Here is a 14,940-nt window from a genome sequence, read left to right as displayed (position 1 = left end):
CGATGCAAAAGGGGTCCAATTTCTGCATCCTTGCAAATAGTTTTTTTTTTTTTTTTTATATAATGATCATCCTAATGGGTGTGAAAAGGTTCAAGAATTTCTTTTTACCAAAGAGAGAGTTGCCAGGCATCAAATCGAAGAGTACCCTTTGTTCGTCTAGCAACCATATCTGCCTTACTGCTAGAAAGTGGTGACACCAAATTTAAAAACTGGGAAATAGTTTGGCTGTGAGATTCTTCCAAAGCCTTGATTTATAGGTGGATCCAGAGAACATTAAGGGTGAAGAGGGTACTATGAATGGTACCCTGGGAGAAGAGAGTAGGCTGAAAACAGACCTGGCAGTTAAGACATCCAGCTGATTAGCAGCGCTGCCACCTGGGCTCAAGGGGTCTGAGAACCAGTAGGCCCACCTCCCAGCCGGGACCACCAAGCACCTTACTCCTAGCAGGTCTGAGGCTCAGCAGGGCATGGGAGCTGGCACCTCGCCCTCTCCCCTAAGACCTGAGACTCATCGAACCTGGAGGGAGTGGCTTAGAAGGAAGGAGCCTACAATGAACCGGAGGGAAGAAGTCAAGGTTTTTTTCCCCAAATGTTTTATTTAAATATTAAATTAAAAAACATACATCCACTAATCATTTGGCATATATTTCTCATGTGAACACAAGAAATAAAATAATTCCATTATGGTAAAAAAAAAAAAAAAAAAAAACAAACAAACCCAAACTATGTACTTCTTCTTCACATGGCACGGTGCCTAGGACAGGCCCCCGCGTTCAGTTCGCAGGACAGCGCCGCCGAGAATCCTATAGCACACGCGTCGCACACGCTGGACACAACACGAGACACGCTTGACAGCGACAGAGAGAAAACTGCAGTGAGAGTAAAGTGCTTGTCATGGTTTTGAGGCCTTTGATCGATGGCGTTCGAACAGAAGCGTCGAGGGGTGGGAGGCGGCCTCGGGGGGCTGATGGTGCCTCTGCAGGGGGCTGAGCTGGAGCCCCAGGGCCTCCGGCACTCTCCTGGTCCGAGTCACAAGAAGCTTGGGTGACTTGGCAGCCACCGGGCGCACGGAGTCCTTTGTCCTGATCCTGAAGCAGCCCCGGAGCAGCAGCAGCAGCATTGGCGGCGGGGCTGGGAGCCGGGAACACGCAGGCTGGGCCGCCTCCTGGGCCTCAGCAATCTTTGGCTTCTACAGGGGCCCCCTTCTCGGGCCAGCATCGCCCGGGGCGGCACCACCTGGGCCGGCATTCCCCGGGCCTAACGCTGCAGGTGGCGAGCGCCGACGTGAGCTGAAGGCACCTGGGTTGGGGGGGCGGGGGGGAGACGGCCCTGACCGGCCGCAGGGGTGGGAGCTGCCTGCCCAGTCCAGCGGCTGCCACCTGAGTTTCCCTGCCGGGTGAGCGCGCGCCTGTCTGCTGCCTGCGGGCCCCGCCTCCACCTGGACCTGGTGCCGGGTGCGTCATCACGTTACCAGAGAGGGACGTTCACACCAGGAACACAAAAATGTAGTAAAAAGTATAAAAAATAAGTAGTGTATGTTCGTCTCCTATGTATATACATGTACAGTATTTGCTTTAAAAAAGGAACAAAGCTTGAACAACACTGACCTGACCTCTCATTTCACTTTCCTAAAACGAAAGCCCACCAAGTGTGGGGCCTGGACAGGGTGGGCTGTCCCCCCACCACAAGCAGCCCCACACCGGCCACCGCCTTCACAGACTCGCCATATTGCACGTTCCCCACCCCCACCCCAGTCAGTTGTTCTTTTTGGACCCTGATAATGAAATGCATAAAAACTTAATTAGCAGCGGAAATAAGAGGTGCAGGAGGAACAGAACCTCCCTGGCTGACTCCCTTGAGGGTGCCCAAGTGACCAAGGGGAGCCTCCACCTCCGTCACTCCACCTCACTCAGGTTCCTCTCTGCAGCCCCTCCGAAGAATCCTGGAAAACTAACTCCCGAGCTATTTAGACAACAGCTCTCAAAAGATAAGTTATACAAATGCTCTCGAAAGATAAGAAAAACTATCCTCTGGGTTCTGATTTCAGGGCAGAGAATTCCAAGAACTCTTAGATCGTCTTCTCTTGGACTGGAGGTTAGAGCTTTTCAAAAACTGATACATAAAGCAGAAAGTTCACAGTTTTCAAGTGAAGCATCTAAGTGTTTCAGGAAGTGGAGAATTGTGAGAAAAAAAAAATACCACTAATCCACACGCACACATGAGCATACACACACAATGGAGACACACAGCTCACACCATGGTTTCCTGGGGCCAACTGGCCACCCCCCTGTGACCCTGCCCATACCACTGCCGGCTCCACCCGCTGCCCTCTTCCCCATCCCATCCACCGGTCCCAACAACAGGCCCCTGGATTATTATTTTTCTTCAAAAAGTTTCCAGTCTCTACTCGGAGTTACAGTTGCTCAGTGCAAGGAAAAATAATAATAATAATAAACTAAAAAATCCAAAACACCAAACATATTGCTTGTTTTGCTTCTGGAAAGTTATTGGCTTTGCGTCCGGAACCATCTTCACATACTCTGAAATTATTGCTTCAAGAAGTCAGCTGCCCCAGCTGGGGCCCTCACTGCACCAGGACGAAGGTGCCCAGCGGGCCCGAGGTCAGGTCTTCCATCTCACAGTCCCCGTGGGGCAGCCCCGTGGGCTCCAGGCTCACGGGCAGCATGGCAAAGCGTGGCTGGGGGGCTGCTGCGGCAGGGCTGGGAGCCGTGGAACTGCTGATGCGCAGGTGGGCATCCAGGAGCTGGGCGGCCGAGGCCACCGGGGAGACGCCAGCCTGGAGCAGGTGGGGCGGCAGCAAAGGGCTGGGCCCCAGCCCCACGTCCTTCTGCAGTCCTGACATGAGGAGGGTGCCGTCGCAGGGGGCGAGGGCCAAAGGGGCTGGCTGGCAGCTGGCTGCAGCCGTCGTATGGTGCTGTAACTGGAGCAACCTGGCCGGACCAAGGGACAGGGGAGCAGGTCAGTGCTGGCCGGCTGGCGGCTTGCGCCCCCCCCCGCCCCACCCCGCCCAGCCAGACTGCCACATGATCGGGTTTCCACCTGCCGGCGCTGGAGGGCCTACCCCGCGGAAGCGCGGGCTGGGGCTGCTCAGAACACGCCATTCTGTGTGTGACTAATCCCTGAGCAATTCCTGACATTTCCTTCCCCCTCCTGCTTTCGGAGCAGCTCAGAGATGCCAACCAGACGTGACATTCTCACTCGCTGCCCCCTCCCTCCCCCACCGCAGGCCGATGCGCCCTGCCCCCGCCCCCAGACAGAGGGAAAGGAGCGCACAGCTCTCCGGAGCTCAGGGCTAACGTTACTCAGGAATCCCCGAGGTCTGTGAGCCCTGCCCAGGTCTCAGCCGGTGCCCACGGGCCTACCTCTGCTGCTGCAGCACCTCCTCCAGCATGCCCCTGCCCTCCCAGCTGCCGGCTCCACCGCCGTGCAGGCCCGGACTCTGTGCGGGCAACTGGAAAGCATGCGGGCCGCCCCGGGAGGCTCGGCTGGAGGACGAGGGCTGGCACACCTGGCGTGCCAGCCCCTTGATCTTGTTCAGCCCCAGGAACCCCTTGGTCCTCGCGTTCTTCCTCAGCTGCTGCCGGAAGGCTTTTAGCCCTGGGAGAGACAAAACCAACACGTGTCCAGACCCGTCCCCCAGCCCAGAACCAACGGCCTGTGGCTCACTGGGACTTCCAGGTTGTGGGAGGAGTGGGGGGGGGGGGGGGGACACGTGGTGGGATATGGTGGGATGAGGGAGTCAGCACTTTCCTACAGGGTCAAGGGGCCCTCTGGTCACCCCATCACTTCACGACAGCCCCCCTCCTACAGTTGGGACGTCATCCCCTTTTAGACTTTGGTTTGGGGCAGCAATTGCAGCCCTGAAGAAGCACACATCTGGGCAGACAGTGGATTCTTCGTGGAAGGCAGGAATGAGCAGTCCAGGGGCCCTTAGCATCCCACAAGCCCTGAGGGGGTGTTGGGAGAGGCTGATGTGGACTGCCTTCATGGCGGTTGCCTCCCTGACCATCCCTCCTCCAGGTCGGGACCTGCTGCCTAGCATCTAAGCATCTCTTGGGCTTTTAGGACCACCTTCTAGAGACCATGTGCGTTTGTCCTAGAAGCCAGGGCATCTAAACCTGGGCAGCAGCTCTGGCATGCCTGGGGGGGCACCGCTGCTCTACCAGAACTGCCTGGAGAGAGGGTAGCCACCTGCCACGAGGGACAAAGTGACGCCCTGCCCCCAGGGGCGGTGGGTACACTCGGGTTGCCCAGGGAAGGTGGAAGTGGGCATGAAAGGGAAAGTCACCTTGAGTGAGCGAGGTGTCTGACGCTCTCCGGCCCTCCTGGAAGCTGACGGGCAGCAGGGCAGCTCCTCGCAGGGCCCCGTGCGCCTGCAGCACGGGGGTTGCAGACTGGGTGCCCAGGAGTGGCGAGGCCAGTCTGAGAGGGGAGCAGGCGCCCACCAGCCCCTGGGCAGCCAGGTGTCCACTGAGCCCGGCTAGGCCATCACCCGCAGAGGTCAGGCAGCTGTCTGAGCTGGTGCCTTCACAAGGACTGGCCGCGGACGGTGAGACGACAATACCTGCGGGGAAGCGGGTGCATCTGAGGCCCTGGTGACCCTGAGGTCAGACCCACCCCCGGTGCTCAACACTTCACCATCAGTCTAAGCACTCACGCCTATGGGTCTCTGCATCCTCTGCAGCATCTCCTGCCAACCCGGCCCTCTGATGGGGCAGACAGCTGTATCCCCAACCACCCTTACCCTCAACGCAGCGGACAGGAAGTCTGTGACAAGCAGAGGCTACCACAGTCCGGGGAGCCCTGGCAGCCAGCACCTCGGGGCTCAGAGTGTGACCACAGCCGACAGTGAAGTTTGGACCCGGGACACAGACGGGCCTGGGCGAAGGAGTTGCCCTGCCAGCCTCCGAGGACAGCTAAATTCCCCTCCAGCTCTGATGCTCGAGAGCTCCCTGTGAGGTCTAAGTATGGTCCATAAGGCCTCAGGTGCTCCAGAAATGGCAAATCTGGAGCACTGTCATCAGAAGGGGCTGCCCTGCCTCTAAACCCACCTGTCAGGTGTGCGTGTGGCCCCTGGGACACTTACATGGGGGGGCTCCCGGGGAGAAGCAGGTGGAGACCTCGGCTAGCGTGTGCCTCCGGCCTGTGCTGCTGGGCAGGGGCTCCTGCACCTCCTGCTCCTCATCCAGGCCCGGGCCCGGCCTGGCCTCCTCGCTGATGGCCGTGTCCAGAAGGCTGCTGGGGGAGACGGAGCGATGCCAGTACACCCCGCCGCAGCTGGTGTCCACGGGAAACAGCAGGGGCTGCAAGGGACACACACAGACATGAGGCCAGGTGCGGGAGCGTCACCGCCGCTGGGAGCCAGGGCGCCCATCCCAGACGCAGACGCCGCCCGCGAGGTGCTCACTCACCTGCAGGGAGCTGTGGAGGTCATAGTCCATTTCGGCCTGTAGCACAGACTGCCCCAGGGTCTGGGGCTGCGTGCACAGCAGGGCGGAGCGGAGAGCGTCTCCTGGGAGGCCTTCCGGAGGTACCTGTGGGCCAGCAGACGGAGACAGAGGCCATGAGGCACAGAACGACCGCCGGCAACACAGCGTCACCTGAGAGACCAGGCTGGGTTCTGAGTTAACAGGTATCAGCCGTGACCGGACAGGCTCAGGACACCCCCTCTCCAGTGCCTCGCTGAGCAGGGAGACCGGGAGGAGCAGCCGGGAGGTGGCATCAGGGGCAGTGAAAGAACAGGGGGCTGATGGGCAGGGTCTGAACCCCAGCAGAGAGGCTGGCACTCCCTCTCCATCACGCCGCCTGCCAGTGGCTCACATGGGACCCCGTCCAGTGCCTAACGGGCGAGGGAACGTGACCTCGGGGCTCAGCCTGCAACCCCTCCTAGTGGTGTCTGAGAGGGGGACTCCTAACGTGGGGACACAGTCCAAGGCAGAGACACTGAGGGGGAATCAAAGGCACTCGCTGCCCCCTCACCTCGAAACCACTGAGGTCTGTGCTCCGGGGCCTCTGCTGCCGGGCAGGGCCAGGGCGGGCTGGCTGGGCGAGCCGGTACTCCTTCAGCCGCTCCACGAGGAGGTAATAAATGGCTGCAAAGTGGTTGTAGCTTCTCTTCTGCAGTGACTAGGGGCAGAGAAGGGCGGGTCAGAGAGGGGCTGGCAGAAAGGATGTTCCCTGACAAGACCACTCTGGGGTTATTCTGGGGTGAACAAGAGTACCCTTTCTAGTGGACGAGCAGCCCTTAAATGAGCCGTGCTACTCCCATTTTAACCTGGCTGCCAAGGGCCAGCTTCTCCGTCCAGCCGCCCAGGGAAAGAGCCCCCCTACCCCCCACGGCAGGCGAGCAGGTGGCTCACCTCCACGGTCTTCTTTCGGTCCACGCCCAGCGTCTGCATGATGCCCAGGGCCTGTTCGTCATAGTCGCCCAGGCTGGAGGTGTAGCCGAGCAGGGAGAAGGCTGGGCAGGCCGGCAGCAGCAGCACGGGCTCGGCCTGCATCCACCTGTGCTGCCGGATCTGGGCGATGGTGATGCGCTTGGCGGGCTCCACCACCAGCATGCGGCGGATCAGCGTCTCGCAGTCTGGAGGCGGGAGCGGAGCACTGAGCCTGCGCGCGAGCTGCCCACCCGTGCGTCCCCACCTCCCGCCTGGGCTCCCACAGGGCACACGGCTCCCGGGCACATGGCAAGCAGACCAGTGACCATCCCAGAGAACACAGAGGCCAAGAGAACTGCCACCAAGGAGAGCCAGTGGCTGAGGGATCGACCCCCAGGGGATGTGGGGACTAGACTGAGAACCACCTAGAACCCCCACCTGTATGTTATTAAGCAGTGGTCAGAGTGGGAGAGAAAAGCCCAGTGTGGGGTGGGTGAGACTTGGGGCACTGGGAGCCAGCTTCCCAACAGCCTGCTAAGGGACAGGCCAGCCCTATAAGCAGGGCCCAGAGGCAGCCTCAGAGGCACCTGGTAAATGCCACGCAGTGACGCAGGACTGGCTGCCAGGCCCAACAGCAGACTCAGAAGATGGCCAAGCAGGCCTTGCAGGAAACGAATTCCTCCTCCTCCCCTCAGACTCTCATCCCAGGTTACCCAACGCATGCCCAGCAGGCTGCCAACCCCATGCGCCCGGAGGAGGCCAGGCCCTCATCTACCTCGGGACATGAAGAAGGGGATGCGGAACCGGCCCTCTAACACCCGCTGCCGCAGCGCCGGCAGGTTGGGCCCATCAAAGGGCAGAGACCCGCACACGAGGACATATAGCACGACGCCCAGGCTCTGCGGAAGGAGGACCAGACGGCAGGTCAGCACCTGCGCCCAGGCACCAGGCCCCCCCCACGCTGTGCACCCGTGCCCCCTCCAAGCCCCCCACCCTGCACACCTGTGTCCCCTCCAGACCCCCTCCACCCCCCGCACACCCATGCCCACTCCAAGCCCTCCACCGCGTGCACCTGATTCCCCTCCGGGCCCCCCCCACCCCATGCACGTCCCACGTGGCACCCAAGCTCCTACCCAGATATCTAGCTGGGGGCCTTCATACTCCTTCCCCTCGAAGACCTCTGGGGCTGCGTACGGGGGGCTCCCACACCACGTGGACAGAGGTTCTCCTGAGTTGTAGAAATTCCCAAACCCAAAATCTGAGAGGCAAAGAAACAGGCGATGAAGTTGTGGCTGGCGGAAACAGCAAGGTCGAGGTTTCAAAGGCTTGTGCAAGAAAGCACCAACCCTTGGCAGGCAGGTATACCGCTCATGCAGGGCACACTCCCAGCCCCTCACCCGCAGGCGCCCCTCCCGCTGGGCACACTCCTGGCCCTCACCTGCCAGCTTGATGTCCATGTTGCCGTCCAGCAGCAGGTTCTCCGTCTTTAGGTCCCGGTGGACGATGTTGTGGCTGTGGCAGTATTCCACGGCTGACAGAATCTGCCAGAACTTCTTCCGGGCTTCACTCTCGCTCAGGTGCCCATTGGAGGTCAAGTAATCTGAGGGACAAAACAAAACTCTAGCCCCACACCCAAAAGTCCAGCCGTCGCTCGGGGCACAGAGAAAGAACGCTGGGGAGACCCCACCACTGGAGGGGCAAGTGGGAACAAGTTACTACCATTTCTTTCCAACAGATATCAAAAATGAGCATGGCTTACCAAACATTTCTCCATTTTTTGCAAATTCAGTGACAATGTACAGCATATCCTTCGTTTCCATAACCTAAAAAAAAGCAAAGACCTAACGTTTAACCCCATGAAAAAGGAACATACCAATGGTATAAAAAATCCTCTTGAAACCCTGTAAATTTTTAACTTCTCCAGAATAAGCATATTTGTTATTTCAAAAAATAGGGAAAGAAAAGAAAAACATCCGCAGTAAAGAGACAACGGGACTTCCTACTCGGGGGAAGTTTTTAAAAATCAGATGTGAGCTCCTCACTAACCTGTCTGCCCCAATACACATCTGCTTCCAAAACCATTTGCTCGGGCTGCAACTCACCTCTACCATATTTTTAACTCACTTTCCTCACCCAAAGTGAAGGCTCTGCAGGCCCCAGAAGTAAAATAGATGGTGAGAGTTCTGTGAGGCCTTTCTACCAGAAGCTGAGCAGACAACAGATTATCCATGCCTAGGGCCGGCACAAGTTGAATAATAGATAAGAAGTTCCCCTCCCCACTTGCGTTTCTGACCTGATACATTAGGCTGAGAGAGGCTGGCTTTGCCAGGTGAGCTATGAAAGACCATTTTCCCTACAGCAAACTGCTCAGTGTGTGTGTCAATAGCAACAGCCAACGTCAAACACACCTCAAAGCTTCGTTTACTGATCCAAGAATTTTATTTCACGTTGGAAAAGAAGATTTTTTTTTTAAGAGTTTAAAATATAACTAAGAAATGACGTCAAATTCAAATCTTTGGTACGGAAAGGAGTAAAACAGACTCATGTACATGTATTTTAAAATACTTCATTTTTTTAACTCATTCTTGAATTTGTTACAATATTGCTTCTGTTTTATGTTTCAGTTTTTTGGCCTCGGAGTATGTGGATCTTAGCTCCCTTTACAGGGATCAAACCCACAACCCCTGCATTAGAAGGCAAAGTGTTAATCACTGGACCGCCAGGGACTATTTTCAGAAGTTATCCTTATTTAAAAAAGAGCTCTTCGAGGTTCAAAATGTAATTATTTCTTTAAAAAGGCACTTTGAGCCATAAACTTAAAGAGAAGAGCAAATACAATGCTGTCTGCATTGTAACTGCCCTGGACCTGTGTGGTGGAGGGACTTTTAAGTTTATCCCTTTCCTCAGTTTAAAAAAAGAGAGGCAGAAAGATTTAAGAGTCAACATGTTTGAAGTTTAAAAAAAAAACCTCGAGGAAAGAGTTGAAGTGTCTCACTGAGGTTCTGGGGCCTGGGCCAGCTGGATGCAAATTAGACACTAGTGTCAAAACGAGAGCTGTACAATCGTTGCTGCCCACCGAGCCCGTCTCCCAACAGCAGCTCCTGGAGCGGTGAGCAAATTCACCCCCAGAAAAGACCTCAACGTGGATCCCAGGGGCCAGGCGTCTTGGCTACCTGGGCTCCTCCTGCCCAGGGTCAGCGGAGGACAGGAAGATGGGGAAGGCCCTGGCTCATCCCCCACCCCCGGCAAAGTCAAAGGCAGGCAGGCTTCAGTCCACTCCTGCGGAAACGGGGCAGGCACATTGCTCAGGCACTGACATCAGTGACTGTGGAGGAAACATCTTATCTTGGCCTCCCAACGCAAAAACGACAACAGAAACAAAACACGAACCGGAGTGCACATGACGTGAGCTGTGAGCTTAACGACGCCGAGTAAACTGTCATTAGGGGGAACACGAGCCCTGTGACTCCCTCATCCTTCATTGTAACCGAGGGCGGCAGCCTTCCCCAGGGTCACGTCAATCACAGTCCGCTCTCCACCTGGCCTTGCCAAGGGCACACCCCCCCCACACACCGTCCTCTATTCATTGTGGATCCACAGGGTTTCATGAGACTCCTCCAAAGGAACTTACACCCAACACAACTGGGTGAATTCAAATAACACATCCTTCCAAAGTGGACCTGAGTTCATTCTACAGAAGTGGCTGGCTAAGGAAGAGGTTGCTCCGCTGTTCTGATTAAATCAGCACCTAGTTTCCAAAGGTACAATTTATTAGTCTCAACAGGAGAACAAAAATAAAGTCACAAAGGAAAACAACAGGCGGACAGGGTGAGGCACATTCTCAATGTGGATTAGATGTCAGGTTCCCTGCTCTCACCCAGGCACGGGTGTTTTATGTCTCCATTTCTGATGGGAGGGTTGAAACAGGAGAGACAAATGCTCACTGCTGCCTTGGCATAGGTAAGTTTACAAAAACTGGTAAGAGCAGCTAGTTTTAAAGTTTAATAAAAATCTGCTGAGGTGGAAGTGTCTAGACTCAAATTTGTCCTTTCACACTAAATGGTTGACTCTCAGCAATACAGAAATCCTGTTTTTTTTGTTGTTGTTTTCGTAGTAAATTTAACAATCGACCTCCACGCACCCAAAACTGGAGCAAGTAACAATATCAAATAAAACTTTAATGAAGCAAATCTGGATTATGATCCAAAAGCAAGAAAAAACAAGTGCACAGCTCACAAAAAGCAGTCTCTTTACCTTCTACAATCAACTCCGTGACTCCCACCCACAGAGACAACCTTCAGAAACTGTAGACTTAAGTTGTTGAAAATTTAAAAATGATACACTTGCCAGAAGTAACAGTGGAACGCACACTTGAATCCTTACCTGATAGAGCTTTATAATGTGAGGATGATTCAGAAGCTTCATGATCTGAACCTCCCGATAGATTTTCTCCAAATTGCTTGAATCTAATCGTGCTTTGTCGATTATTTTTATTGCAACCTACAAATTATTAATAAAGAATATTTTGTTGAAATAAAACTCTCTGCCTTAAGGTAATTTACACACTTCATTTTTGCAGGTTAATTTCTAAAACACTTTATGTCCCCAAAGGTCACAAAAACTTAGGGAGAAAAATAAAAAAAGTAACCAATAATATTACCTAAAAAGTCAAAGTTCAATAAATGTCTTAAGTCTCTGCAGACTCATTTTACAGGCTCCAGCTGCACTCCTGGCTATTTGGTCATTATCCTCTTTGCTATTCCCCAATATTTGTACAAATTACGCATAATCACAACATATCGCATTTTTTTCTTTACCAAACTGATAAAAACTGTCAGCCTTTCGACCTTGGGACGATGGACCCCACAAGCTGGTATTTCATCAGCTTCCCCGGCTCCGGGCAAAGGGGGTATCCACCCGCGGAGGGTCCACCCCGGGGTTCCGCCCCCCACCACGCACCTGCGTTTTGGTGACTCGATGTCGGGCCAGCTTCACCACAGCGAAATTGCCCTTGCCGAGGGTCCGCTCGATGTCGTAGAAGCCCACGCGGAGAGGCTTCTGCTGGCCCTGGCCCGAGCCCGCGGGGGCCGCGCTCAACTCAGACATGATCACCATGGCTCCGGGCCGCACCTGCGGGCGGGGGGCGCGCTCAGCTCGGCGCCAGCAGACCCAACTCCCGGGCGCGCGGACCCACGGCCACCGCCCCCGCCGGCGACTTGCTCCACCGCGAGCCCCGATCCCGGGAGCCGTGCGCCCCGCTCCTATGCCCGCAGCCCGTAGTCGGCTCCGCTCGGTCTCCGGGTCCCAAGCCCCGCGGGGCGCGTGGACCGCCGCCCGCACCCGACTCGGTCCCGAGCCCCGGACCCCAGCTCCCACGGCCCCCCGCTGTCTGCCGCACAACAAAGGGGAAGCTGGCGGCGGCGCCCCGGCCCGAAAACCCCGCGCGCGCACCTGCGGGGCCCCCGAGCCCGCAGTCCCGAGCCCGGCGGCGGCCGCCCGCCCGCCGGACCGCGACTCACCTCCGCCGCCCTCGGAGCGCCGAGGCTGGGACGCCGCTCGCCCCGCGGCCCCCGCCGCCCGCTCGGCCGCTCGCTCTACCCGGCCGCCAGCTGCTCCGCCGCCTGCCGCCCGGGCCGCGCCGCATGTCAGCTCTGAGCCGGGAGCCGCGCTCTCCAGCCGCACGCGCCGTCCGCCCCGCCCCCGGCCACCCGGGCCCGCCCCTTCACGCCCCCACGCCGCCGACCCCGCCCACGGCGGCCCCGCCCACGCCGCCGCCGCCGGATTGATACATCCCCATTGACGTCCTTTTGACGCCAGAGCGACGCGCGGCCGAGCGCCAGGCGGAGGGAGAGCGGGAGATCGGGCGGTTGCCAAGAGACTGGCGGCTCTGACGCGCGCGCTGATGAGGCCGTCGCCATGGCGACCGTGGGGCGGTGACGTCAGGGGCCCCGACCGCCCGAGGCCCGCCCGCCAGCGCCCGTGCTCTCGCCGGCGCGCGACCCCTACCGGACGCCTAGGGCGCTGCGGGCGGCTTAACTGTTTCGTCCCCGGAGAGAGCCTGCCTGCCTTTCCTCATACGCGCGCACAGCCGCCTTCGCGCTGGTCCCCCTCTTCTCGCCTCCTCCCAACAGGCTTGATTCTAGCGCGGTTCTGAAACTCCTAAGTGCAGCACGGTTGCGGCTGCGTCCTCTTCAGACCCCTACTCCCGGGTCCTCATTATACAGGTGCGGGTTTCATGTGTCCCCCGGTTTCCTTCGGAAGTGCTCGGCCTTGGAGCCTCAGGGGAAGTACCAGGTGGGGCCCGGGAAACCTCACAGACTCGCAGAATGTGGCCATACGCGGTGCGGGTGACAGTAGGCCAGGTCTCACTCCCCACATTGGTCACCCGGCTCCACGGAGGAGCCGCCACTCACCAGGGACCTTTCTGAGCGTGGCAGGTACGGACGTGGAAGACATGGGCATCCCGCCTCCACTGCTCTTGCTCTGTACTGAACCGTCAACACGGGAAACCGGTCAGCATCTCTGTAACCTACAGTGCGGTGAGACCCCAGGGGAGCTGTTCAGCCCACCCGGCCCATTCGCCTCCAATCGGAGGTCAGAAGCCAGCTGATGACTGGAGGCAGCCCTTTGCTAGGCTGAAGAAACCTAGCAGGCTGGAGACAAGAGGAAAGCCCAGTGAGCTGATTCCTGGGCTGACCTGAGGTCCATTCCCACTCCTGAGGGACCAGGGTATTGAGAAATCCAGTTAGCAACACCTTAAATGCCAGTTTCCCTGGTGGCTCAGATGGTAAAGAATCCACCTGCAATGAAGGAGACCTGGATTTGATCCCCGGGTAGGGAAGATCCCCTGGAGAAGGGAATGGCAACCCACTCCAGCATTCTTGCCTGGAGAATTCCATGGACAGAGGGGCCTGGCGGACTACAGTGCATGGGGTCCTGAAGAGTCAGACGTGATTGAGTGACTAACACTTCTCTTTCTTTTGACTCAGTCCGGGTGCTTTGTATGCAGATGGCAAAAGGGCCCTGTCCCTTGGGGGAGGGGTGTGGGTGGGAGGGAGAGCCCCTCCAAAAGGGCCAACAGGAGGGTCAACAGTGAGCAAGGATTTCATCCCTGGCGAGGCTGGACACTGCAGGTCCCCTGGCCGTGGTTACTTTTGTCTGCTGCTGGGTCCACCAGGCTGTTTCCTTGAGCTTCGGTGTAGGAGGGGGCAGGGACCTGTGCCCTCAGCACAGAGGTCAAGGCAGGAGGGGGAGAGCATGAAAGTGGAAGCAGGTGGCAATTTCCATTGGCGTCACTGCTCAATGCACGTTCCTCTACACCTCTGCAGAAAAGACACTGTCTAAGGGAAGACACAGCGTGTGGCAAATACTGTTTATTAAATATTAGGAAGGCAGATGAAAGGCAGAAGAATCTGCCTGCAATGCAGGAGACCCGGGTTCAACCCCTGGGTCAGGAAGATCCCCTGGAGAAGGGAGTGGCTACCCACTCTAGTATTCTTGCCTGGGAAATCCTGTGGACCCGAGGAGCCTGGCAGGCTATAGACCACAGAGTCACAAAGAGTCAGACACGACTGAGTGACTCAGCACAGCACCTGGCCTGCAATCGTTTTCCTTGTGTTCAAGTATGACTTCAGAGGACAGGGTGGGGAGCAAGAGGTAAGCGAGATGGATATAGAGTTTGGACACCTTTTGGGGAGGTTTCGGTGCCGGCTAGCTGCCCAGCAAGTGTGTCTCATGGAATCAGACGTGCTTCTCTGGTGCCCAATCACAGGCCAGGGCCAACATGTGCCATCACCCCCCTCCCTGGGCACAGTTTGTGGCTTTAGTTTGTCCTGAAAGGCCTTTCAAGGCCATTAATAGTCCCAGAGTTTTCCTTAGTCTTTCAAAACGCCCTCATTATCTATCCCAGGTTTATCCATAGAGAATTCGGAGGAATATTCTTCCTTCCAGCTGAATAAGTTTACAACCGCTTTCCCCTCCTTCCGGGGGTCCAGCGCCCTGCTCCAGATCTTAGACGCAGAGGCCCATCAGCACAAATTTACGGGTGCCGGGAGGATCCCCACCTCTCTCTGCCTGCATTGGCCGAAGAGCCAGCTCGCCGCCCAAGGGGCTGAGGGATGGCCACACCCCCCCCCAAGTTGGGCTGTCAGATGGTGGGACCCTCAGAAAGGGCTGGAGGCAGGGTCAGGTGAGCCTGGGTCCAGGGACCTTCTCTGGGGAGGCAGCTTTCAGCTCTTTTGGCTGCAGTTTCTTTTCGGCGCAGACAAAAGTGATTCCCAACAGCCAGGTGTTTGCTGACATCAGTGACCTTTCCTAAGACTCCGGCCAGATCTGGGGCTGGGTAGGTGAGAAGGCAGAGGAACCTTTTGTGCACTGGACGTCACTGGGAAGAGCCTGAGGAATGCTCTTGCGTCACAGAACGTGACATGCAGGTGAGTGCCTGCAGGTCCCTCGTGTCTTCTCTCTGCATCTCATTCTCCTAGGAAGAGAGGAGCTCAAGATGTCCATATCTATGCCTGTATAAAGACAGACATAGATAATA

At 56.9% G+C, this 14,940-nt stretch overlaps 1 protein-coding gene across 1 annotated transcript; it reads right to left on the bottom strand.

The window, feature by feature from the left end:
• Window positions 1-573: 573 nt before the first annotated feature.
• Window positions 574-12,077, bottom strand: SIK1 (salt inducible kinase 1). The gene is made up of 14 exons (XM_043874812.1): window positions 11,918-12,077; window positions 11,358-11,528; window positions 10,782-10,898; window positions 8,158-8,221; window positions 7,837-7,998; window positions 7,532-7,656; window positions 7,174-7,297; window positions 6,381-6,604; window positions 6,001-6,147; window positions 5,433-5,555; window positions 5,108-5,324; window positions 4,310-4,585; window positions 3,384-3,618; window positions 574-2,951 (listed from the first exon to the last, which is right to left on the bottom strand). Exons 2-14 carry the CDS (start codon window positions 11,511-11,513, stop codon window positions 2,585-2,587), a joined length of 2,337 nt encoding a protein of 778 aa, XP_043730747.1. The 5' UTR covers window positions 11,514-11,528; window positions 11,918-12,077; the 3' UTR covers window positions 574-2,584.
• Window positions 12,078-14,940: the final 2,863 nt, after the last annotated feature.

The sequence above is a fragment of the Cervus elaphus genome, chromosome 19 (genome assembly GCF_910594005.1).
Source record: "Cervus elaphus chromosome 19, mCerEla1.1, whole genome shotgun sequence".
NCBI lineage: Eukaryota > Metazoa > Chordata > Mammalia > Artiodactyla > Cervidae > Cervus > Cervus elaphus.
This window is presented reverse-complemented; position numbering and strand designations above follow the sequence as displayed.

Bases quoted from the DNA above. Each gene is read 5' to 3' on its own strand.
- SIK1 (XM_043874812.1), bottom strand. From the start codon at position 11,513: ATGGTGATCATGTCTGAGTTGAGCGCGGCCCCCGCGGGCTCGGGCCAG. The intron at 6,605-7,173 runs GTAGATGAGGGC...TCCCGCCTCCAG, and splicing joins CCCCTTCTTCATGTCCCGAG to ACTGCGAGACGCTGATCCGC. The intron at 3,619-4,309 runs GTGACTTTCCCT...TGTCTCTCCCAG, and splicing joins AGACACCTCGCTCACTCAAG to GGCTAAAAGCCTTCCGGCAG.